Here is a 27,981-nt window from a genome sequence, read left to right on the forward strand (position 1 = left end):
TCGAAAGCTTTTTCGAAATCAATCAAAAGTAATAACCCTGGTATTTCATGTTCCTCTGTGTACTGTAATATATCATAAATGAGTCTTATATTTTCCCCAATATACCTTCCACTAATAAAACCAGTCTGATCAAAATTTATCAGTTTATCAAGAACACTCTTAAATCTGTTTGCAATAGCTGCTGATCCAATTTTATACACAGTGTTCAGTAAAGATATAGGGCGCCAGTTTTTTAAAAAGTGGCGGGGTTTATTCCCTTTTGGCAAACAAGTAATAATCCCTTGTTTTTGTGTAACAGATAGTTCCCCTGTTTTTGCCCCATAATTTAAAGAATTTACAATAAAAATTTGAAGATCCTTCCAAAAAAATTTATAGAACTCTGCTGAAAAACCATCCGTTCCAGGAGTTTTGTTGTTTTTCATTTTTTTCAATGCTTCTCCAGCTTCTTTAACAGTAATTGTACCTTCCAAGCTTTCTTTTTCCAGAGACGAAAGTATAGGGACATTTAAATTTTTCAAGTCTTTTTTAAGATCACTTAAAGTACTTTTAGTATCCCTTTTTTTATAAAGATTGTCATAAAAATATTTAACTTCATTCAGAATATCTTTTTGTTTTGTTATAATTTCCCCATTTTCTTTCTCTACTTTGGGAATAATTTTACTCATAAAATTTCGTGATTCTAAGCCACAGAAATAATTAGTAGGTTTTTCCCCTTCCTGTATCCATTGGACACGGGATCTTACTAATTTCCCTTTCAATTTTTGTGTTCGTAAACTTTCAAGCTCATGTTTTTTTGCTTCTAATGTGTTAATGGAATGTTCATCAACTCTCTCCTCTAATTGAGTTATTTCATTTCGAAGATTTATTTCCCTTTTTTCGTCTTGCTTTTTTTTATAGCTTGAATATGAAATTGTCTTCCCCCTAATTTCCATAAGAAGAGTCTCAAGCAAAAGCTGACAGTTAATTCTAAAATGAATGTCTGTATTATCTATTTTGTCAATATTTTCCATATTATAAACTAAAGCACAATATTGTTTTTTCACTTCCTGAATTTTTTGCTTAATAGTATTTATATAGTCTATATCATATAATAAAGAGTTGTTAAACTTCCACAAACCTTTGCCCCTAATGAAAGGGTTAAATTCTAAATCTAGCAAAATCATAGAGTGATCTGACCGATAGCTTGGAAGTACATTACAATTTTTTAGACTGTTTAAAAAGTTTTCAGTGAGAAGAAAAAAGTCTAATCTAGCCTGTTTAAAAGGATTTCTCTTCCTCCAAGTGTATCGCTGTACATCTGGAAAAAGTTCTCTATACGGGTCTATCAAATTTCTTTCTTCAATAAATTCCAATACTTTTTCCCTAGCTTTCGGATTGTTAATATTCACATAGTTGCAATAATCTATACATGGGTTTTGGACAAGATTGAAATCACCACAAATAACAAAGTATTCATTTTCAAAATCATCAATAACAGACATAATATTAGAAAAAAAATCAGGATTGTCTGTATTTGGTCCGTATAGACATACAAGAGTTATCTTTCTATTTTCTACAAGAATATCTAAAATTAAATAGTTTCCATTTATATCTTTTTTTTCTTTCAACACTTTGCATTCAAAATTATTATTGAACAAAATAGCTACACCTCTAGAGTTTGAGCTAACAGATGAAAAATAACACTCATAACCCCACATAGATCTCACTATGTTTTCTATATCATTTGTAAAATGAGTATCCTGAATACAATATATATTACAGTTCTTTGACTTCAGCATATCAAATACGTCTCTTCTTTTTAATGTGTTACGGAGGCCTTGACAATTAACAGACAAAATCTTTAATGAACTCATTGATAGTAAAAAGTTTGCATCCAAATTACATCAAGTAGTTGAATGAAAGAAATAAACATAATTTTCCAATAATGATGTAAACACAGAAAAGTAATAAGAATGGGGATGTCAAATAAGATAATTTTCAAAGGAGTGTTTAAAAATAAATGAAAAAAAATAGAACAATAAAAGAGAAAAAGTTTTAAAAAATTTTCAATGGATTGAATATGACAATTGTGATAAAGCATTTTCATAATTATGAACAATGTTTCACAATTTTTTAGTTTTTACAGAATAATATCTTTACATTAACATTTGCCATAAGTGTCACTTATATTTGTAATTGTGAGAAGTATATATTTACATGTTCAATTATAAGAATAATAGAAATAAGTGACTCAAGGGAGATAACAAAAAATACAAGTTAAGTCACCTTTAAGGTAATCATAAATGTCATGATTGTATATGCTTAGGTTTTAAGTATACTAATTTTACCATAAAGTTTCTATATAATATAAATTATCATCAACATTTCTTATTATTATAAAATAGTAATGTACAAACATAATCTACAGCAGAAATACTTGGACATATTGATTCAAGGGAGATAATACAAAATTAAAAAAAAACAAAAAACAAAACAAAAACAACATTGCATTTACAATAACTTGGACATACACTAAAATCAGAAGTATACACAAGAAATTAAAATTTAAAAAAAATGTACAAAACAATTATGAAAAATAAATATGATATACAGCAACAATCACCACATTAGTGGGTCCTCACTATGGACAGGTGCATACAGAATGTGGCGGCTTAAACATCTTAACTGGCACAAAACTCTCCCCTAACATAGGACAGTGTACATGTATGTGTATAATCTCAGACATTGAATCTTTATAAATATAAATTGGAAATAACTTTTGAAAGTGGTAGGATTGCATAACATAAACATTACTGTTCAAGCATTATTCATGTTATTTGATACTTTAGAAAAAGCTGAAAACAATGCCTGAGATAAATATTTTGACTAATTCTTTACACTATTCATTTGAACTTGGCCAAGTTTGCCTTTGGGTTTTTGATTAACTGCCTATAGCACCCTTTGGTGCTTTGATTAAATTTTTATTACAACCTCTTTTTTTCTAAAAAAAAATAAATATATAAATAAAAGAAGACGATATAGATGTATAGCCTCTAAAGCTCTTTTTGATTTACCCAAAAAAATGTGAAAGCCAAAAACTACATAAACGCCTAAGGAACTACTGATATGTGTGATGAAATAATACCTGTCTATATATATGATATGAAGTTAACTATGAATTATGTTAAGTTTTGTTTTATGCCACAAGTATCATTTTATTTATATGACAAAAAAGAATTAATATGTAATAAAAATATGTATCTATACAATGTATGCTATGAAATCAAAGTTTTCATGATATACTAATTTTTAATGAAAAAGTATTTTCTTTTTTCTTTTTCATGATAATTTTTCTTATTAGCGAGTTTACAAATAAAAACTGAGTAGAAAAATAAGGGAAAATAAATGTCCTGTGTGTATACCTTGTCGGTCGCAGCTGGATAACTCAGACTAAATAAAGGTACAAGGTATTGCCATGGAAGTTCTTCATGTTATAATTTTCCGATAGGAAATTATTTCTGTCGCAATTTACCAGACATGGGGTAATTGAAATATGAAATTGTAATTGACTGTAATTAATTACAATTTATCATGTAATTGAATGTAATGTGTAATTGAGCATTTTTTCAATTACATGTAATTGAATGTAATTAATTACATAGCCAAAATTGCCTGTAATTGACAATTACTTTTCAATTACAAGTCAATTACATTTGAAATTTTGGATCAAAAGATTAAATCTTGTGTTTTCTCAAAAAATTATTAAAAGCAATAATCTTAACAAATGTTGTAAGCTGACAAAGAAAAGCCTTCACAGTATACTTTCTGTATTAACACAACCATGGTAGATACTTCATTTTGTATTGAATGATAAAAAAAATGTAGACACATGCCATAATTTTAAAAGAAACCACTAGGAAGTCACTGTCTTGACCTTAATTAGTAGATTTAGATAGATATTTTAAGACATTGATTTAACATAATTAACTTTATTCAAGGACTTAAATAACCAATAAATATAACCTCTGGCTATTTGTTTTATTACAAACTATATAATGACTGTTTTTATAACAGTTATGTTAAACAGATATAAGGCTAATTAGAGAGAGATAAATATACCCCTAGGGCCTATAGGTACATGTTTAAATTCTTGAAGGGATAATGCATATGACAAAATATCACTTGCAAAATTTGTTCACTATATATATGAATGTTGAAAGAAAACATTTTATCAGATTTAAAAATGAGCTCCAAGAGTGTACTGGAACATTTTACTGTTCCTGATGACTTCCAAAATGGAAATACTTTCAAAGGAAAATGTATGCATTGTGGCACCCTCATTAGTGGAAGTTATAAAGTTACATCCAACTTTGTTACACATATGAAGGTAATACTATATAAGAATTTTAAAAATTAATAAATTCATAATGCTTCTTTTTCATTTCTAATCAGATTTCATTTATCTTATATCCTCTAATAGCTTACATTTAAATTTGGAAAATATTTTGTTTATTAAATTAATTAGTTGTGATTAAAACTAAAGTTTATTTTTGTTTTAAGAAGTCAGATTTCTAAATCACTTATTTAAGATAAATAATTTGAATAAGCTGGGATAAAAATGAAAATCATTTCAAAAAATAAAAAATAGTGCTCTTTTTTTGTATCATTTACAATCAAATAAATTTAAATAAATGTAAAATTTCAATAGGTAAATTAAAACAATTTAATATTTTCAAGATATTAAATAAGGCCTTTTGTAATTTTCAGAGAAAACACAGAGATTTGTACATTCTGCATTCTGAGAATAAAGAAATTCAACCAACATTGACACAATGCATAAAAAAAAGTGTAAAATATTCACCGTCTGATCCAAAACAGTTAGAAATGACAAATGCTCTTATAATGTTCATAGCTGGGGATCTTTTACCACTCTCTATTGTCGAAAGTGAAGAATTTAAAAACTTGATGGAAAAAGCTGACACTAAGTATCAAGTGCCTAGCAGAAAGCATTTATCTTCGAAACTTCTACATGAAAAATCGGTTGAAATAAAAAATAACCTTGTAAATACTCTTAAAAGAGCTGAAAGTGTGTGTTTAACCATTGATCTCTGGTCTAGTAGACAAATGAGAGGATTTTTGGGAATCACAGGCCACTTTATTTTGGACTGGGCTATGAAGTCTGTCATGATATGCTGTAAACGATTCAAAGGTAGACACACAGCAGAATCCATCAGGAGTGAATATGAAGAAGTTGTTACTTCATTTGAAATAGGTTTTAAAATTGCTGCAATAGTCAGTGACAATGCTAGTAATATGGTCAAAGCATTTTCAATTCCTGGCTTTGATGACTTTAAGGTAGATCATGAGTGTTCTGATGAGGAAATTGATGATGTAGACAAAGAAATTGAAGATGACCAGTCTGATGAATTACTATCGACTGCTTACCCAAACATTCAAGATGCTTTGCACACACCTTACAATTGGTTGTTAAGGATGGCCTGAAAGATTGTTCACCCCACCTTAAAACTGTTATTACAAAGGCATCAAATATTGTCAGTTTTGTTAGGAAATCTATTATTGCTTCAGAAATCCTTGAAGATTATAAAAGATTGCAAGCTGCTAATGCTACAAGATGGAATTCACAACTGCATATGATTTGCTCAGTTTTGAATGTGCCAGAATTAGAATTGGACAAAATAGACTGTAAAACTAAGCTTTCATCCTATGAGAGAAAACTGCTTTCTGAATTATGTACTATACTTGAACCTTTTGACAAAGCTACAGTCCTTGTCCAAGGTGAAAAAACTGTAACTGCTAGCTTGCCAATTCCTGTAACACTTGGATTAAAACACCAGTTAAAACTTATATCAGTTGACTATAATTGTAAAATGATAAAATCATTGAAATCTTCTGTTGAAGAAAGATTGTTTCAGTTTGTAGAGGATGAAGCATATATTCTTGCTAGCTTTTTAGACCCAAGATTTAAGACCAGATGGTGTGAAACTGAACAGATTGATCAGTGTTTAGCTGTTGTTAAGGACAAACTTAGTCAAGTCCCTACATCATCTGAGCCCCCTTGTGATCAAAATTCTCCCCCATGTAAGCGAGCAAAAAATGATGATCTTTTCAGTTTCATGCCAGCCCCATCAGTGGAAAGAAAAAGAAACCCTTCAGGGATTTCTGTAAGTTCAGAAATGGATGATTACTTGTCAGATAATTGTATTGATATGTCAAAAGACCCTCTTTTGTATTGGCATAGTAACTGTCAACGTTTACCACGTCTAGCTAAGTTAGCAGTGCAATATTTAGCTATTCCAGCCACATCTGCACCAGTTGAACGCTTATTTAGCACTGCTGGAAAAACATTTAGGCCGGAAAGGTGCAGACTGGCTGATGGAACATTTGAAAAGCTGATGATGGTCAAATGTAATGGGAAAATGCTTAAATAAGTTATATGACACAATACAAAAATGTATATACTAGTTGAACACTGTCTAATTGTTATAACTATAGAGCAATGTATAATACTTATGTACATATCATAGAATAAATGCATGTTTTCAATGTTTTATCTTAAATTTCCTTTCAAATGTAATTGAAGTAATTAATTACATTTGCCAAGTAATTGGAATGTAATTAATTACATTGGTAAAAAAAGTCAAATGTAATGTGTAATTTAATTGAAGATTTTGTAATTGTAATTGAATGTAATTAATTACTTTCAAATGTAATTGACCCCATGTCTGCAATTTACCCAGTTCAAAAGACCTTTATCACTGAAAAATAGGCAGCGCCGATATTTCGATTCCCCATTATTCAAGACAACAGAGGCAATGGATAAAACAGGTCTGGAGAGATGCAAAAAAGGGGGTTCTCAACACGGAATAAACTTTACAGGTGTAACCAGAGAGCATTAATTCCATTACAAAATTGCTGGATTCCAACCTAGGACCTTCGTGTTACAAGGCAGCTCGTTAACTGACTGAGTTAAAGAAGTAATTCCAAAGCTCAAATTCTTACTACTGACATAACTTGAGACTTAAGTTCTAAGGGGAAGCAATCTCTCAAACTTCCCCCCACCTCAAGAGTCATTATACTTTATAATGATGAGATCTTCATTTACATGTATATATAATATATATATATAGGGGGGGAAATTTACAGGATTGCTTCCCCTTAGAACTTAATTCTGAAGTCTCCTTGGCAAAATAAAAAAAGATGTGTGTTTCCTATTACGGTATCCACCCTATTTTATAAGCTCAAAAACAGACTACCCTAAAGTTTTTTTTTGGGTATTTTTCAATAAGCACTGTTAAAGTTAGAATGTCCTTCCCATAGACTAAATGTAAAGAAAAAGGTAAAATAAAAAAAATCCCTTCCTACGTACCCTATTTGTTTCAAAAATGTAATAGGAAACACGCATATTATTTTTGGCCCTATATACCTACCCTGTTTGAAAAAATAGGAATTGGAAAAGTGCAAACAAACAATATTTTAATTTAAGCTTAACCAGAGAGCATGAATTTCATTAAAAACTACTTGTTTCCATCAGGATTCGAAACCAAGGACCTTTGTGTTACAAGGCAGCCTGTTAACCAACTGAGCTAAAGAAGTACTTACTTAGCTCAGACGCTTATGGCTGACTAAGTATCTACTTCATTTTCTAAGGGAAGCAATGCTACTGAACATTTGACTGGGCCCCTGGAGTGAAATTGTTAAACATTGAATTTATAATTTAGTAAAGACATCATGCAGCTGGTATTTTGAGAAAAAAAGAAACTTTCATAGTTGATTTACTGTAAATTGTTCTCTGAAATTATTTCCTATATAAAAAAAATGATTAATACTAGACATGATAAACTTATTGTAATACATGATGTATTAACAAATAATTATATTTTTCAGACGAGGAAAAACCCCCAGGAAGAATAAAAATGGATCTGGATCTCAGACAGAACCTGTTGAGGTGAGGACAAATCCCTAGTGTTGGATAATCGGTTGAAATTACCAACCGATTATCTATTACAATTGGTTGACACCAACCAACCGACTATCGGTTATAATCGCATCATAATACCTTGCCCTTTTTTCAAATGAAATCATGCATTTAGTCTCATTGTACATGTCTAATGTGTATATTCCTTATCATTGCAGAGTTTATATATTCATATTTGATCTTTTGTTTCCTTTTCATATTCTGTCGTACTAAATTATAATCCTGGTACCTTTGATAACTATTTATTTAGCAGTTAAAACAATAATTAATAAGAATCAAGATTCATATTGATCTCATAATTACAACATTAATTACCAACAGTGACACTAACATTTCTAAATTTCAATTGTGTAACTCACAGTACAATTTCAATAACATAGCTGTATAAACATTTGAATGCTTCTAATTACCTGAATTAAGAAAAGATATATAAAGTTTTAAACTTTAAGAAATTTAAGATTCAAAGAAAAAAAGAAAATGCATTTGCATTTGCACAGTAAACAAAGGGGATTAAGCCAATGTCTGTTAATTCGTGTATAATGCTTTTTTTTCACTTTTGTAATCATTATTTTTTTATGTCAATTGTGTCATTCGTGCGTCTGAACTTATAATTGCAAGAATGCGGAATTATTACATAGTTGAACCGTATCCGATTTGTGATTCTTATATTTTTCAATATGGCTGACAAATTTCGGAAAATTTACAAAAATAAATGATGTTTGGCAAGCAATTTGGAAAGGAATATGACGTTTTTGATGCTACAAATAGATAAAAAATTAATAAAAGGCAATTTGCAACACGTTCTAATGAAGCAAAGAAATTATTTTGTCTAAAATCAGAATGATTTTATGTACGCTCTCAAGTTGCAAGTACCGGTATAATTTGAAAGAAAGTATTTCATACAAAGTTAAATAAAATTAATATTCCATCAATCTGCAAATATTTATAGTCAATGCATTTGTCACGTTTATAAAGAAGGAAATTGGTTATGTCTTTAATTATAGGATGTTTGACATTGTTATTGTCATCGATCCTGATATTTTTTGTTATTATTTGTTTGTTGCACATGTAAAATGCAAACCGGAAACGGACCGGAAGTTGATAAGCTAAAGTCCGGAAAACTTTAACGACAATCGATCAAAAAAAATCTCAATCGATTATCGACATCGCCAGGCCCAACCAACTGATTTCCGACTTATTCCGATCATCGGAACAACACTACAAATCCCAATGTTCACATTCATAAATATGAAAAAAGACTGTGTGTGTTTATGGGTCTTAGCCAAAATTTATGGATTGGAAGAACAAAATTTATAATAAATTGCCATTGAATCTGGTCCTGATTACATGAATAATTAAAATAATTTATCAATGTTTAGAAATCACAGCTTTCCTAGCTAAATTTCATTTACATTGTATTTTGATATGATTATATATTATATAACTAAAAAGCTTACATGACTTATAGCAATTCAAATTCATTTTGATTATTTATTTTTCAGGTCTATTGTCGTATTCGACCTTTAGATAATCCAGATGATCCTGTATGTTTGAAGGCTGTTAATACTAACACTTGCATCCTTACGCCACAAGAGGTAATAGTTTGATAGGTGCATTTTTGTCTCTGATGGAAACACCATCCATTTGTTTGTTTTTGATTTTTCTGAAATATTGTGAAATGAATATTTTTAAAACAGAATCATATTTATATACTTGTACAATTAGTGGAAAACATTCTCAAACTTGGTTGTAAAATCCTCATTTCACAACAACAAAAGAATAGATTTCCCTGAAAAATTATGTGTGTTAGAAAGTAAAAAATATAGACTTATTTATCCTAGCATTGCTATGGTTATATAATTTTTGGGAGATGAACAAGTGTAAATTGTTGTTTGGCCTGAACTGCATGCATTATTTGTTACTGTACAAGTGTTCAAACACACACAAACATGTACAGCAGCAGACATGGCAGAGTTTCATTTTATGTCAAATCTGAAAAATTATTCATGCATCACATTAGGATAATGTTTCAATGTGTTATATCAAAGACAGAGAAATGGTCACAAAAATTAAATGTAAAGTCTCTATTCTGGATTGCATGAAGATTAGGCTATATTTGCCTGCTGGTGTTCAATAGATAAATAGGAACAGTATTCTTTGATATGAACACTAAATATCTTATAAGAAATGAATTTTCTTTTATTATGACTTTTTGCACTTTCAGAATGCAATTGCAAGAAATGGACAAGTTAAAGAGGTAGGATTTTGTTTATATATATTCACTAATATTCTGATCCATACACGATAGTAATTTTAGAATAACTAGAATTGTGGTGTAATACAATAACACAAAGGAGTGTAAACTCAGTATACATGGTATATATATATAACTTTGGAGATATTTTGTATTTATTGTTTCTCTGTTGATAGAAATAGGCAATAACCAGGACTACTCAATACTCCACTACAACTAGTAAAATAGGTCGAGCTTATAGATGAAAAGAAATGAAAACCAAAAATAAGTGTTTATTGGGGGTCTCATTGGGGGGTTCTGATCCCGGATCCCGCTTACTGTTTTGTCAGATTCCTGTATCCCGCTTACACTATATATGTAAGCAATTATCATTTTTTTGTAATTTCCCGTTTCCCACTAGACTTCATTTCCCGTTTTCATGGCACAATAATTTGACTTTCACGTGCACGCTTACAAAAAATCAGCAATCCCGCATCACGCTTAGACCCCCATGAGACCCACTTTATTGGTCCCAATTAAGAAGTAAGAAAACTAGCAGTCACTCAAAAATGATGAAATAATTAGGTATTGCAAAACTAGTTTAAATCATATTCATCTGGTGAAATAAAACATGATAGATGAATCAGTCAGGAGTTATACAACTTAGGATTGTTTTTACTTTTGTATTTTGTATTGGCAGTCATTATTATTATTATTTTTTTCAGTTACAATACCAGTTTCAGTATGTCTTTGATGAATATACCTCACAGAAGGCAGTCTATGACTATGTTGCCATGCCTTTGATGGAAGATCTCATTAAAGGGAAAAATGGTAGGTATACTGTGAAATAGAAAAGTTCTCTGAATTTTCAAGTAAAATGATTTTAAACAAAACTTTAAAGGGAAAACAATTATTTTGATTTTACAATTTACACAGGCAATATAGGACTTAAGAAATATATATATATATATATATATATATATAAGAGTTTTTGGTAAAATTTGCCTGTAACTTGATGTAAGCACCTCAAAGTTTTTTTGTTAGTGACAAGGTTGAATTTCCTCACTGATCCAGTGACCTAGTATACACTGGTCTCATAGATTGATAGAGAGGCTATCAGCAGTACAAAGTTATCTGCAGTTCTATCTCTCATACTTGCCATACAAATTATTTATAGTTTTAAAATCATAGCTAAAACTTCTTTCATCTTTTAACAGGTTTGCTGTTCACCTATGGTATAACATCTTCTGGTAAAACCTATACAATGACTGGTACCCCAGATGACCAAGGATTGATGCCAAGATGTCTAGATGTGCTGTTTAACAGCATTAGTGGTTTACAGGCCAAGAAATATGTAAGAGCAAAATTTGAAGATGTTTTTTTAAAACTTTCAGTATAAATCAAATGTTGGTTAATTATCCAAGTTTCATGTTATATGAACATAACTTACGTAAAATCAACTTATTTGGTGTTGTACAATTGTAGTAGAATCCATCATGTCAATTTATTGTACATAGTTGACTAGTATACTAATGTCCACATTGTATGGTCTCTGGTGAATAGCTGTGTCATTGGCAATCTTTATGCAAAAGTTACCTTTTTACAACTCCATAATTTTTTATGCTCCACATAAACCATGATCTACATTTTGAATTATTTACAAAGTGTATGTCCCAGGAGAAGTCATTTAATTTTTGGTAGGTATTAACAAAAGCAATTTGTAATGCTCAGTACTGTGTCAGTCTCAGTAGCACACACAGAAATCATTTCAAACAGCTGTGTTATGTCCCTTGTTAGATACCTTACATGAATAAGTTTGAATTGTGAAAGCCGTTTTGCAGATTGGTCATTGTTGGTTGTTAAAACTATAAAAATGTTTACAAGTTTAAAAATCATTATACTGTACATAAACATTAAAAAGTTCTTTTTTGCTATCAAATCTAGTTTGAAATGACAAAAACATGTACTTTAATAATTGTAATTAGGGTACCAAATTTGCTGTAAATATGGTGAGTATAACATTGATATAAGAATTAGGACAGAGTTTTGCATTAAAAAATTTAGGAACCAAAGTTTCATGAAGAAAAAACTGATATCTAATTTGAAATCACTGATATAGTAGTTTTTAGTCTGTTTTGCTTATTGGTGATGTATGGTTTTGTGCTGCTTGGGTGTAATTTTTTTCACCATGCCTATTATTTTTCATCACCTCATTGGGCATTATTCAATATGTAAAATATATTTAAAATCTTCCCAGAAACCATGCATCCTATTGTACTTGATTTGCTTGAATCATTCTTTGTTTTTTTTATTCGAACTTATATATCTGAAAACCTTGTCTCCCTGTAACCATTGAATTGACGTTAATGATTTCCCCTGATATAGCATGGTTTAAAGTTCAAATATATAGACGAGTTATATGTAGAAAGCTTCTTTTAAGATAAATGAATTCTGTTTACTTTAGGTTTTCAAACCAGACAGAATGAATGGTTTTGAAATACAGACAGATGCTGATGCCATGATGGAAAGACAGAGAAGGGAGATACTGCCAGGATTGACAACTCCTAAAACTCCAGGGAGGGGCAGGTAGGAATATCATAGATAATGAAATATTGGATTGTCAAGTTAACAAATGGATGTATGTTCATTATTATAGAAGATTTTTAGTACATGGAGTGTCTAAAAAATTTGCATCGTGAAAAGTTGACTTATTGTTACAGACCTTGTTTTCTCTATTGTATTTACAAATATCTTGATTTTAATGCACAACACTTCATTAGTATACATCTTTTTTTACATTTGAAGTATGTTTCTTCTTCAGGAACCATGGAGAGTTTGGTGAACATGGACGAATGAGCGATCCAACACGTGTAGAGGATATTGATGAGGGAAATATCTATGCTGTTTTTGTGTCTTACATAGAAATATACAACAACTATGTTTATGATCTGTTGGAGGAACTACCACATGACCCAATTACAGGTTACAAGTATGTGTTCTATTCTCATTTCATATGGACATCAACTGTATTTATCCCATATTGTTTCTTCATTGATTTTAACAAATATTAACTGGTATATAGACTAGGGAAATATATTATCTTTCAAGGAATTGTAGTTTAACTTAAATAAATACTTTACAGACTTCTTTTAATTGATGGTAATTCAAAATTTCAACCAGACAGTGTCTATTATGTGCTGTGTATAATTTATCACTGTTTCATGAAATAGAGGATGGAACGAAATTTTATAGTGTTGATTTTAATGATAGATTGTTTGTGTTATAACACTTCTTTCCACACACTTGCATGGCTATTTCATGGCAGGGAGTTTTTTGTGGAGACCAAAAAAACTGGCAAACCTGGTCAAATAAGATCGAGGTCAAATGCACGTTCTCATGAGCAAGGTTCAAAATCACAACTTATTATACATGTAGAAGCTAAACCGACAGTGCAATTCATTCTAAAGTTAGCAGGTGGTTAAATTAAACATGAATTTAGCTTTAAATGAAAATTTGAAGTCTTTTGTCATACCAGACAGTCACTTTTAGTTCGTAAACTGGATTTAACAAATCTTTGACGCATAATATATGTCTTGGAGTTTGTACCTTTGTATCGTAACCAATATAAATTTTTTATTTATCTCAGACCACCCCAGTCAAAGATTTTACGAACTGATTCTAATGATAACATGTATGTGATGAATTGTGTAGAAGTAGAGATTAAAAGTCCACAAGAAGCTTTTGAAGTTCTGTATAAAGGTAAGAAAGTAGTCTTAGTTGATATATTACAGCAGAAAGATCATAAAAGTCTGTGTTTTGAGGATAAGTTTAGTGAATTTTTTTATTACATTAATTAACCTACTAGTGACCAAAGTTTTTCACCTCTCAATTAAAATATGAGTTCACATTAGTTATAGTTTCACAAACTTTCTAACTGGATACAATTTAAATTAAATATATTTCCTATTATGATATAAAATTTATCTCCAAAATGTAAAAACTCTTTGTTATTGTTATTGGGTGAGTTCAGCAAAGAAAATATTAGCTTTCTAGAGGTCAGTTAGAGATGTGTTTTCATATATAATGATCTTATCAATTTATTCCACATGCTATAAAGGGTAAAGTAATAATACATTTTATAAGAATGTTTGTGGTTTAAAAATCAATAAATACATGTAAAATTCTTGCATATTTGGAAAAATATGTTGATCATGTTGTGTATTTAATATTAAATATTTTTCTTTGATGATATAGAATTCCAATATTTGAACCCTCCTGTTCAGTTGAAACAAGTGTATAGAAATGTCCTTTATTGCAGGTCAGAAAAGACGTAAAGTAGCCCACACAGCATTAAATGCTGAATCAAGTAGAAGTCATAGTATATTTAATATCAGACTAGTCCAGGCTCCTTTAGATGCCAATACAGATATGATAGCACAAGTTCAGGTATCATTGTCACATATAAAGTCAGTGTTTTACAGGTTTTTTCCTAATGCATGTAGTTTAAAGGTTTGGTTGGCTTACTTGGTTTGTTTGTTTAAATGTTTGCTTAAGCATCCAAAAATATTATACATTCTGAAACCCAACCTATCTATAGATTGAAATTGTAAAACTTAACTACAATGCTTGAGCAAACAGTTATAAAAACAAAGCAAGCAAGCCAACTAAACCTTTAAATTACATGCATTATGAAAATAGCTGTAATGGTTTTTTTTTTTTATCACATTTTGAAGAAAAAAAGGTAGTTTACCATGAAATTATAGTCACATGAACTTAAAACTTAGTACACATGTTCACTGAGATGTAACCTTTTCTAATAAATGCAAAATTAAGATTTTTTTGTTGTTGCTGATTTCTCGTTTCACAGAACATGGAAATGTAACACTGTCATGACTGTGAATTGTGCCATATGGTCAAAATATTTTTGTTTTGATGCAAATATTAGAACATTCACAAATAGTTCAAAATTTTAAGCCCACTACAAGTTTTTTACATTGCATTCCAAAATGACAGCCAGACGCTTAAAAAGACAGGAAATGAGGTCAAGGAATCATTGATAAATTTTATGATTCATTTGACAAATAATATGAAAAAGTAACAACTGCCAACTTTTGAAAATCTCCATGGGGATTAAGTGTGCGACCAGATTTTAAGGGACAATTTTTGCGGCGTTTCTGTGTACACTGTTTTTTTACTCTTAAATTGTCTCATGTCTCTTCATTGGTATACTGATGATGATCTTATAAGCCTTGATTTCTTTTATTTGCATGATTCTTGTACTTATTTTAAAATTGACAAAATAACTTAAGAATAGAGAAAAATGGCATTAAAAAATAAAGGATACTAAGTGAAAACCCCTCTTTTCCCCCTCCAAAGACCTTCTTATCTTTGGACCATGACTCAAAAGACCTAAACCTATATTTCCTAAAGTTAGAAGGATAAATACAGCTTTTGATTAAGTCTATCAGTATTAATGAGAAAATGGATAAAATTTGAGTTATCTTTCTTTGTGGTCCGAGGTGCTCTTACCAGCGGAGGTTTGTTCATAGTAGGAGAATACAAAATGGCGTCGATTTTAAATCAACAGACACATGTCTGATTTCAAAAATTAAATGGATTTCAAGATAAACAATGTTTTTTTAAGAGTTCATTACAGTTTTCATCTTAAAGTTAATTACGATTTCGTTATGGAACTACGGTAAACGTTGCAAATTGTGCTCGTATGATAAATTGATTAAAAATGAAAGGCCAATGACCGAATTTCTGTTCACAAATAATAATATTAATTAATTTTGAGGATTGTTATGACACATCAGGTAATCCGATTACTTGCAACAACAAATTATGACACCTGTTGTGACTGTTGATTAGGGTAGGATTGTAAACTTGTCATAATATGTCCCCAGGTAAAATTATAGATTTTTTTAAATTGATCAGAAAAACTTCAAAATCGGTAACCAAGTATTATTTTCGGGTATATTTTGTGAAAATCAGGATTTTGACTTGTTTTACGATCCCGATATCGGGATTCGGGTTGAGGGATGAAAATCGGGATGATACCGTGAAAATCGGGATAGTTGGCAGGTCTACAATAGTCATGCTGAATCAATTTATTTTTTGCATTTCCTGGTGGTGTTATTTTTCACCATTTATAGCCTATCAACATTAAAAGTAATAAAGAATTTGTAGATAAACCTTAGTTATAAAGGATGATAGCAGTTTATTATTTTCTTTTTTCTTTCTTGAAGTTTTACCAGTTTTGCATACCATTATTTTTCATTTGTGCTAAAATTTGTAAAATTATGATATAGAAATAAATTGACATCAAATTTCATACTTTTCTCTTGTCATTTCAGGATCAAGAAAAGAACATATGTGTAAGTCAGTTGTCACTTGTAGACTTGGCTGGAAGTGAAAGAACTAACAGAACAAAGAACACAGGAGAAAGAATGAAGGAAGCTGGTAATAGAGGAATAAGAATTATTACAGTCATGCACACATTTATTATACATATATTAATAATGTAATACACAAATTATTATTGACTAATTAATTGTTGTTGGGTAACACCCCTTTTGTTACTCTTGGCTATATATCATTGTGATCAGTTTTTTGGGTAACAATTGCTTTCAAGCAATCTGTAGACTTATACCAGTGCCTCAGGACAATGCCCTCACGTCAACCGTTTTATTTTTAACATTAAGGACCATCTCAGATTCTTATGATTGTCTTGGTTTAAAAGGTAAAAACAAACAGAGGGATTGAACTTAAACAACTTTCCTATAATGTTCTTTTCATAATCTTCATGATTAATATTTCCCTTGACTTATATGCGTGGTTTTAACAACTTGGAAAATCAGAATTAAGCAGTATTTATATTTAGTGTTTTTAAAAATTTAGAAACACGTCAGAGGGAATTCCCCAGTTGTGATAAAAATGTGAGAGTTCTCTGAATAACGATAAATCTGTCATATAAGAACTAAAGTGGAGTTTTTGTCGAGCCTGCAACTTTTGTTGCAGAAAGCTCAACATAGGGATAGTGATCCGGCGGCAGCGGCGGCGGTGTTAGCTAACTTCTTAAAAGCTTTATATTTTAGAAGGTGGAAGACTTGGATGCTTCATACTTTGTATATAGATGCCTCATGTTACGAAGTTTCCGTCAGTCAAATGTCCAATGTCCTTGACCTCATTTTCATGGTTCAGTGACCACTTGAAAAAAAAGTTCAGATTTTTGGTAATGTTGAATTCTCTCTTATTATAAGTAATAGGATAACTATATTTGATATGTGCGTACCTTGCAAGGTCCTCATGTCTGTCAGACAGTTTTCACTTGACCTCGACCTCATTTCATGGATCAGTGAACAAGGTTAAGTTTTGGTGGTCAAGTCCATATCTCAGATACTATAAGCAATAGGGCTAGTATATTCGGTGTATGGAAGGACTGTAAGGTGTACATGTCCAACTGGCAGGTGTCATCTGACCTTGACCTCATTTTCATGGTTCAGTGGCTATAGTTAAATTTTTGTGTTTTGGTCTGTTTTTCTCATACTCTATGCAATAGGTCTACTATATTTGTTGTATGGAATGATTGTCAGTTGTACATGTCTAGCGGGCAGATGTCATGTGACCTTGACCTCATTTTCATGGTTCAGTGGTCAAAGTTAAGTTTTTGAGTTTTGGTCTTTTTTTCTAATACTATATGCCATAGGTCAACTATATTTGGTGTATGGAAATATTTTATGATCTTTATGTCAGTCGTGCAGGTTTTATTTGACCGTGACCTCATTTTCACGGTTCATTGCAGTGTTAAGATTTTGTGGTTTGGTCTATTTTTCTTAAACTATAAGTAATAGGTCAACTATATATATGTTGTATAGAAGCATTGTTAGCTGTACATGTCTGCCTGGCATGGTTCATCTGACCTTGACCTCATTTTCAAGGTTCATTGGTCTTTGTTTAGTTAACTTGGTTAATGTTAAGTTTATGTGACAGTTGTAATAAAGCTTAGCTTTATACTTAGGACTATCAACATAATATCAATAATTAGTATAGAAGGCGAGACATTTTAGCGTGTGCACTCTTGTACTTATATGTCACCGTTATTAAACTGCTATTTAATATTGTACTTCCATAAAAAATAGAGAACCATTTAGGTTTAATATACATTCTTACTAAAGGGTTTGTTTAGGTAATTATGCGCATGCGTATAGTTTTCTTGACTTCAAGGGGTACTAAGTTAAATGGTTGCTCTGGATTCCCCACTCAATTGATTAATTTATAACTCATGGGATGCTTTCTCTGTATGTCTGCTTTTGAGGGTTATTGTTGTTGCATAATTTTAAATCATATGCATCATTTAAATTAAAATAAGTGTAGTCCACATCGTAAAGGTTTACTTTCAATACCCCTTCAGGCAAAATGGAGTCTTCCATATTATCGTTTCGAGTTGTCTCCCTTCCGAAAGTAACTTCTGTGAATTCTGAATCAAAACATCACGTTGAGAAAAATTAACTCGTTCTATCGATAAACGTCGTATTATATTAAAAACAGTCGCAATTTAATAAAATTAACGGTACCAATTTTCATGCACCAGATGCGCATTTCAACAAAACATGTCTCTTCAGTGATGCTCGTGGCCAAAATATTTGAAATCCAAAGCTTTAAACTGAGGAATGTGTACGGAAAGGAGTCATGATCACTGACCCAAAGGAAATTAAATATTTAAAGAGTTAGGATTGGGGTTCCTCCTAGAATTAACGTAGGAAAATAGGTGATAAGATACGAAGTGAAATACTTCTCTCACTCTGAGTCTCAGTGACAGCTGTGGAAAGTAAACTTGGAATTGATAGTACAAAAATAAAACACAATAGGCCTAAGTACATTGTTCATACACTTTTAACCAGGATTGGCTATTTTGTAACTATTCAGATTACGTAAATTACATTTTGCATTTGCAGTTGAATTAGTTTTGAAAATAATATTATCCAGCTTCATGTGTCAATGAAAACAATGGCAATCGTATCCCTCAGAGCAATCGGCTCTTTGATTTTTATTGGAAGAAGTTAGATACTTTATTGGTTCTGGTTATAATGATAAATTCATTGAAGTGGTAACAAACTGCATAAATATTCAAATTTCCTGTTGATTTGAGTCTGTGATGATTGTAACTGCAATATGATATCATAATTTTTCCTTTAGTATATTAATCAACACATACATTGTACATTGAAAAGTACTTGATTTCTTGTATTATTTTCAAAGCACAAAAAGATGGACTGATATGATTAACAGAAGATAATCCAAAGAGCACAGGTTAAGTTAATGAAAAGGAAAATCTCTCTTTACCTTGATTTTTTTTGCTACCTTTCTTTATTAGTGGATTATATATTTTTTACAGGAAATATTAACCAGTCACTTATGGTGCTAAGGAATTGTTTAGAATTGTTACGAGAAAATCAGAAAACTGGCCTTGGCAAAGTAAGTGTCAAACCACGGGGGGTAACTTCCTATTATTGGGTATACGGGGATGTGCCAAAAATATGGGTCATAATTTTGCGAGATTTTATATAAAAATGACCCTCCTTTTTAATGACATCCTATATTAAAATGCATTTACGTTTGATAACTGTATATTGATTTGGGGTATGATCTACATATCATATATAAATATGCTATTGCGAATCTTACATTAATAATGGTCAATTATTATATTAAATTAAATCAATTCATTTGAAAGTTCACCTTCCAGATGAACCCCGGAAATATATAAATATAGGTCATTCTTTCTTAAATATTTATATAACTATAGGTACTGAATTTCAGTCAATGTTATATTAAAATGGGTACGTTTTTTGAGGCAAAAATGGCACGCCTCCTACCAAAAAAATATCGAAGTTACCCCCCAAACCCCCCCCCGTGTGTCAAACAATTAAAAATTGTACATTAATTATGATGGCATGAAAAAACGTTGGTTTTTATAGCAGTTAACTTTTATAATGGTTACATTTACATTTCTCAATGAAATAAGTTGTACTCAGTACACATTTACAGATACAAAATCGTGAACACTTTCAGGTACAAATTATTATAAGAATATAAAAGAAAAAATATTTTAAAGATGTATAGAGAATATCTTTAATATCTCAAAAACAAATTCTGAAAAACCCAAAATAAAATCATCAATTCTTATTATTTTAAAAATAGCAATAATACAACATTTTTATTTTTCAGCTTGTGCCATACAGAGATTCCAAGTTAACCCACTTATTTAAGAACTATTTTGATGGTGATGGTAAAGTAAGAATGGTTGTTTGTGTCAATCCAAAGGCGATTGAGTATGATGAAACCATTGTAAGTAAAACATATAATACTTTGATAGAAAATAGACTTATATACCTGGTCTGTGATCTACATAATTAGGAGTTTGGGTTTTGATGCATTTAGCTAAATTTTCCAAATATATTTGTGCATTATGAGTTAAAGTGCCCTTCACTTTGCACATATTCACTATGTTTGAATTATATGGAAAATGAGATAAATAGCTAGGGAATTTTAATATTTTATGTTGTTGCGGGTACCTGTATTATGTAAAGTTTAAGAAATGTTTTGAGAACTATACTACACTTATATTTTCCCCTCGAAAAAGCTCAAAAGAGCAATATCAATGGTTTTAGTTCACTTCATCAAATTTAATGGAATACTTTCTGGGTCCCATATCGATATTCATTTCTATAGCTGGCTGCATAATACATTTCTGCATCAGTTTGATCAACTGACATATGTATTGTCCACAATTCTCTACAATTCAAATCTTTTGCTGAATTTTGATGATGTATCATATTTCACAACTACCAACATCTACACTGTACAACGCAGTTAAGGAATGTTTCGGTTACCATTATGCGACATTGACTTTTATATAGAATTTTGCATTTAGATCAAGGGCTCAGAAAATAATTTGTTACTGTTTGATATAGTTATAAAGTAGGACATCCATGTATTATGTACACCTTAACTAGTTGATGCCAAAATGAGCTTAGAAGTTTCCTTGTTAAGAAATTGCTATGTAGGATAAATGTTCACGAGGCAGCAACCTAGAAACACAAGACAAACAGACATGTGCATGATTAGAAGTCATTTAGTTCAATGTAGGGTCTAGTATACATGTTATATATATGTCAAACTTTTTTTATGTCTAGAAAGGAAAAGTATTTGTTATATCATCACTCATTTCAGCATGTGATGAAGTTTGCTGAGATGACACAGGAAGTCTTGGTTACCAAGTCACAACAGGTTAAGTTTGAAATATTAGAAGCACCAATGATAAAGAAACCTCCTGTTATAGGTAAGTCTTTAAATTATCACACTGAAAAAGGTGCTTACATAATGCAAATTTATTTTTGTTGGTTCCAATTTGCAGGAATAGAGGAATTTGTTTCATTGCTACTTTAATAGAGGTTTTAGCATTCATATTTATCAGGAGCAATTAAAACAATCATATGCATTCTAAATATATAACAAAAAAAGAGTATTGAAATAGGCATTTACTTGTTTAGGGCTGTTCCAGAAAATACTATGTCCCCCCCAGGGACAGCACTTTTTTTTTAACCCCACCACCCATAGAAATCAATTAAATTTTTAAACCACCACCAATAGAATTTAGATTATGTCAAGACCAACAACCTATGGAATCTTAAAAAAAATCATTGAAACCCACCACCCATAGATTTTTTTTTTTTTTGCAAAACCTAGGCTTTCAGCAATAAAAATCTTAAGTTAAATAGTACCAGTATAGAGAGACCAAGCCCCATAAAGAAATTCTTTGCTCTTTGCTGAGAAATTTTATATTTTTTGTGTGTTTTTTGGTGTTCAGTTAAAGTGATTGCTAATGGAGTTCACCTACATTTTGAGTTAATTATTACAATGTTATTCTTTAAAATGTAACCAACAGGCTCTCTATGGCCCTACTTTAAAACTTAATGGTAAAGAGTAATATATATTGTTCATGTTAACACTAGTGATCCTTTTGAACTTATTATTATAATTATTATAATATAATGTATTGTCAACATGGTCAAAAAATATTTCAAGGTTTAATACAAGCCTTTTTCACCATTCATATCATATTGTAATGTGAGAATGTATTTGGTCTACTGAATGTCTAAATTAAAGTGAACCTTAATATATCAAATTTAAAACAGAATAAAGTTGAACTACTGTGAAGTTTTGTCATTGTTGTCGAGCCTGCAACTTTTGTTGCAGAAAGCTCGACATAGGGATAGTGATCCGGCGGCGGCGGCGTTAGCTAACTTCTTAAAAGCTTTATATTTTAGAAGGTGGAAGACCTGGATGCTTCATACTTTGTATATAGATGCCTCATGTTACAAAGTTTCCGTCAGTCACATGTCCAATGTCCTTGACCTCATTTTCATGGTTCAGTGACCACTTGAAAAAAAAGTTCAAATTTTTTGTAATGTTGAATTCTCTCTTATTATAAGTAATAGGATAACTATATTTGATATGTGCGTACCTTGCAAGGTTCTCATGTCTGTCAGACAGTCTTCACTTGACCTCGACCTCATTTCATGGATCAGTGAACAAGGTTAAGTTTTGGTGGTCAAGTCCATATCTCAGATACTATAAGCAATAGGGCTAGTATATTCAGTGTATGGAAGGACTGTAAGGTGTACATGTCCAACTGGCAGGTGTCATCTGACCTTGACCTCATTTTCATGGTTCAGTGGTTATAGTTAAATTTTTGTGTTTTGGTCTGTTTTTCTCATACTATATGCAATAGGTCTACTATATTTGTTGTATGGAACGATTGTAAGGTGTACATGTCTAGCGGGCAGATGTCATGTGACCTTGACCTCATTTTCATGGTTCAGTGGTCAAAGTTAAATTTTTGTGTTTTGGTCTGTTTTTCTCATACTATATGCAATAGGTCTACTATATTTGTTGTATGGAACTATTGTAAGGTGTACATGTCTAGCGGGCAGATGTCATGTGACCTTGACCTCATTTTCATGGTTCAGTGGTCATAGTTAAATTTTTGTGTTTTGGTCTGTTTTTCTCATACTATATGCAATAGGTCTACTATATTTGTTGTATGGAACGATTGTAAGGTGTACATGTCTAGCGGGCAGATGTCATGTGACCTTGACCACATTTTCATGGTTCAGTGGTCAAAGTTAAATTTTTGTGTTTTGGTCTGTTTTTCTCATACTATATGCAATAGGTCTACTATACTTGTTGTATGGAACTATTGTAAGGTGTACATGTCTAGCGGGCAGATGTCATGTGACCTTGACCTCATTTTCATGGTTCAGTGGTCAAAGTTTTTATCTAATACTATATGCCATAGGTCAACTATATTTGGTGTATGGAAATATTTTATGATCTTTATGTCAGTCGCACAGGTTTTATTTGATCGTGACCTCATTTTCACGGTTCATTGCATTGCACAGTGTTAAGTTTTTGTGTTTTGGTCTATTTTTCTTAAACTATATAAGTAATAAGTCAACTATATATGTTGTATAGAAGCATTGTTAGCTGTACATGTCTGCCTGGCATGGTTCATCTGACCTTGACCTCATTTTCAAGGTTCATTGGTCTATGTTTAGTTATCTTGGTTAATGTTAAGTTTATATGACAGTTGTTATAAAGCTTAGCTTTATACTAAGGACTATCAACATAATATCAGTGATTAGTATAGAAGGCGAGACATTTCAGTGTGTGCACTCTTGTTTTTATTTTAATATAAACAATGTGGTAGTAATCCAAATTGTTTTATAAACTTCTGATGTGCTCCGGTTTGAGAAACAAATTCTTTTGAACCAGGAATCCAGACAACTGACAGCAACTTGGGCAAGGTTACTTGTCAGTTAAACTTTACTTCTTTAATTTATGCCATCATAAGTTGTACAAGTATCTGACAGAATTTGACATATAGTCATAGATTTGTTTCTACATTTTCTTTAATTGGGGGAGACAGGATTTAACATTTCATATTTTGGAAACAGGGATTGCAGGTTTCATTTTGGAATTCAGTTTTTTTTTTACCTCTCCCCCTCCCTTAGTTAAACGTCCAGATCAAAACATCGAACTATGCACTTTTCTTGGATCAAACATGAGGTTAGTCTTTGAAAAATATTTGTCTAGTATAAGGCTAACCTCTACAAATACTAGACCACTTATCTTTTCTGGTTTTACTTTTTTGTGGCATAGCCATCGTTAGTTGATCGATCGTTCCAAGTTAAAAAAAAAATAGGGGAAAACGCAATGTTTGTTCTGTTTTTTTACTTGTTTGCTTAGGTACTTTGTGTATCGTGTTTGTGTATATTACCTGCTAGGAATATGGGGAACTCCATCATCTGACGTTCCTGGGAGGTTGACAGGAACGGGGACCCAATTATTTGCCCCATTGGAACGCATTGAAAATCATAGTAAATACATAGGGTCCTGTTCAATAAATAATTTTGATAGCCACCTTGGGACTTCTGGTTCATGTTAGGCATTCATTTTGAAGTGTCTAAGTACAATCTCAGTGCCTCATGACCGGCATTCCGTTGCAAAATTTTGTTTTTATTGACAACAGGGTCAGTCTGTCTACTTCCGGGAAAGAATAAAGGCTAGAATTTAGGCAATTTACTCTGTACTGACGCCAGATTACATTTAAATCAATCAAAATTTTTACAGAAATTCAAACTAGAAAGCCTACCCTTTCAAATAAATCTACATTCAGTTACAGAACTAGTGAAATAATAACACTACACAATTTATAACAAAAGTTATATATTTTTTTTAAGAACTACATTCGTGGGTACCGGACTGGTTGCCCTAACTGGGATCCTATTCCAGGTTGTCCATGTTGCTGTTTATACCATGTGCTAATATTTCAGATTTCAACGAAACGAAATAACCGTAAAAAAGTTTATATGTTTAAGTGTTTATTGTCATAAATAGACAAGATGTAACAATATATTACATTTAAAATAATAATGTATCAATCTGCGCGTATCTAATAAATAAACCGACTAGTAAAACCGGGAAAACCGTTTGATTCGCTTCGTTTAAAAGACCAATATATTCTGTAATATATATTTACCGCAAAGGGAAATAACTCCAACTGTCTTTACTTTTTTAGATAGGGTTGCATGGTACCAGTTAAGGAAACAGTAAATAATAGGAAAACTGCCGTTTTTCGTTACAACTATCTAGTAACGCTTCGTGTCAAATGTGCACCGGAAATATGCACACACAACGGAATAACCCACCACCCATATATTATCAATTTTCTCCTAAATACCCACTACCTATAAATATAAAATTATCCTCAAGGGTACCACCAACATAAATATTTTCTTCCCTCACACGACCACCCATGGAAAAAAAGATCGTTTGCCGTCCCCGGGGGGGACATAGTATTTTCTGGAACAGCCCTTATAAGATTATATGGAAAAAAATATGAATTCCTATAAAAAAAATAGCAGACAGAGTAAACAATAAGTTAGACTTTCACGCCAATCCTATTATTTAGTGTTTTCTGTGTTACACAGTTAGTGATATCTTTTCACACATTTCACATGATTGTGAAAATAACCCCTTTTAAATTTTCCACATTACACTAGATTAATAGTTATACTTTTAAATTATTTTGAAATAAATGAAAATCTGATCAACAAAAAATGACAAAAAATTAGTTTTTTGTAATAATGTATATTGATGTACTCACACCTTCTTCTTTTTTGTAGAAGATTATATACCTATGATGACTTACAGTCTAGGGCCAACCTTTCCATCTCTGGAGGTAAGAGGTTAAACTCTTTATACTAATCTTAAGGTATCTTAGTTAGATTTATACATGTAAAACAATAGAAATGTTTTACTATGTGAATGTGTTTGAAAGATGATGATGTTTAAAGATTTTATGCTGTACATAATTGGATCTGCATGTGAATTTATTTATTGTTTTTCATTTTCTCAAGAACTCAATTTCAGTGTACTTGTGGTTTCTGATTATTTGTTTATTGCACTGTTTTCAAAATAACAAATCATCACTTCATGAAGATTTATGCAGATTTTTCAATTATTGTGAAGCGAGGAGTTAATTTATATGCAAAGGGATCCTTTATTGTTGATGTGTGACACTCTTGATCAATTTTCAGTTGGAAGTGAGGGTCTCGTAAAAGGCAGGGGATTTGAAAAGTCTTGACAGTGAAAATAGTTTATATGTTTTCATCATTTGTGGAAAGGGTCCTATTCATTCAATGTTAGTCAGAAAAGAAAGAAAGAAACTGAATTAAAACGTTTTTTAACTCATTAAATGAGTTTTCTTGAGTTGAAGAAACACATTAAAAACTGTGTCTTTTGTAAGTTAAAAAATGTAAATACTTCAGTTGAACTTTGGGGGGATAGATGTATCATTGGCAATCATTCCAAATCTCCTCACTTTGATATTAGATATAGTTCATACTGCCTCCTCCTTCGTACCTTATGTTCAAACCTTGGATAAAAATACCAGGATTAGGTGTGTTCTGATGATTTGTTTATCCTCTAGTTATCATTGACTTTCTGTGTTATGTTAAAATATTGATGTACAAAGTGATGATTTATATATATATTTGTTTCAGGTATTACATTGCAGAGATGAGTATACTTTAGATCAACTTTCTGACTTCTTGGATGAGAGAAACAGACTTAAAGAAAATCTAATGATAGATTTTAATAGAAAACGTATGTTTGATCTAACTTTAAAAGTACAAAATGTTCACAATATCCAGTACTTAGTGAAAAGCCATCACAGAAATAGGGGGAAGAATTGCTGATACAAAATAGAAACTTTTTCTTCGTGAAAATTTTTACACCCTTACATTTTCATATTGTCTATTTTAGTATGAATTGGTCCGAGACCACAATTATTTATTAGTGTATTTCTTTTACAACATAAATGAAAATAAAAAAAATCCCACCTGCGCTTTCGCATTTAAATTTTACAAACTCTCCCCCTAAGTACATCCTGTAATACCACCAAATCATGGTACGTCACATCCGGTTGTATACGAAAATAGGTCAAAAAATATTCCCTTGAATTTGACAGTTGTAGGTAATTAATCCTACATTTTATTGCAGTAAAACATTTCTGTTTCATAAGCATAGGTCCTGGGTATTTCAAGTCACTATTACTTTTATATTTGGGATTTCTATAGAATATTTTGTAAACTTTAGTTTACATGGTTCCTTAACCTTGTACACAGGTTAGATAAGGGGAGAAATTTGATTGGTTAACTTCCAGTGATGGTTATTTTCTTGTATGCAATGAAATGTTAAATGAAATTTTTTTCTATAGTACTGGATAGGATAAAACTTTACTCATGCCAAGTATTTCTTTATTTGAAACAAAGATAACTTCTGCACATTTTTTGGAAAAGTGCAAATTTAACAAAGACTAATAGGGGAAAATCAATGGTGGTATTACAGGAGTGAGAATAATCAGGCCATGGTAATAGTAAATATTCAAAATGTCGAGTTCAATGCTTGTAGCTAATATAATACTTTTTTTGTAGAGGATCAGTTCAGAGCTCAGCTTGTTAAAATTGAGAAAGAATATAATGAGATGAAATCTAGAAGTCATGAATCACAATCTGTACTAGAGAAACGTGAATCCTATATACAGAAACTAGAGTCAAGGTTAAGATCATTAGAGAAACGTCAAGATGAGACAAGCAGACAGTTTAAGGAATGTGAAAGAGAAAGGAGAGAATTAGAATCAAAG

The 27,981-nt window shown here is 31.2% G+C and overlaps 2 protein-coding genes across 3 annotated transcripts in view; both read left to right on the forward strand.

Moving 5' to 3' along the window:
• Positions 1-27,981, forward strand: part of LOC143082897 (kinesin-like protein KIF23) — a 41,628-nt gene that overhangs the window by 5,846 nt on the left and 7,801 nt on the right. For both annotated transcript variants that reach the window (XM_076258893.1, XM_076258894.1), the window contains exons 2-17: positions 7,885-7,945; positions 9,478-9,570; positions 10,200-10,232; positions 10,934-11,039; positions 11,426-11,562; positions 12,673-12,794; positions 13,030-13,197; positions 13,855-13,967; positions 14,527-14,654; positions 16,565-16,670; positions 19,606-19,685; positions 20,439-20,558; positions 21,444-21,552; positions 25,961-26,016; positions 26,840-26,942; positions 27,773-27,981. In XM_076258893.1, the coding sequence (XP_076115008.1) occupies positions 7,885-7,945; positions 9,478-9,570; positions 10,200-10,232; positions 10,934-11,039; positions 11,426-11,562; positions 12,673-12,794; positions 13,030-13,197; positions 13,855-13,967; positions 14,527-14,654; positions 16,565-16,670; positions 19,606-19,685; positions 20,439-20,558; positions 21,444-21,552; positions 25,961-26,016; positions 26,840-26,942; positions 27,773-27,981 (1,744 nt within the window). The remainder of the gene's footprint in view (positions 1-7,884; positions 7,946-9,477; positions 9,571-10,199; positions 10,233-10,933; positions 11,040-11,425; positions 11,563-12,672; positions 12,795-13,029; positions 13,198-13,854; positions 13,968-14,526; positions 14,655-16,564; positions 16,671-19,605; positions 19,686-20,438; positions 20,559-21,443; positions 21,553-25,960; positions 26,017-26,839; positions 26,943-27,772) is intronic.
• On the forward strand, positions 3,837-6,547 carry LOC143084073 (zinc finger BED domain-containing protein 4-like). Its single transcript, XM_076260490.1, has 3 exons — positions 3,837-4,366; positions 4,747-5,370; positions 5,421-6,547. Exons 1-3 carry the CDS (start codon positions 4,190-4,192, stop codon positions 6,426-6,428), a joined length of 1,809 nt encoding a protein of 602 aa, XP_076116605.1. The 5' UTR covers positions 3,837-4,189; the 3' UTR covers positions 6,429-6,547.

This window comes from Mytilus galloprovincialis, chromosome 7 (assembly GCF_965363235.1).
Source record: "Mytilus galloprovincialis chromosome 7, xbMytGall1.hap1.1, whole genome shotgun sequence".
Classification (NCBI taxonomy): Eukaryota; Metazoa; Mollusca; class Bivalvia; order Mytilida; family Mytilidae; genus Mytilus; species Mytilus galloprovincialis.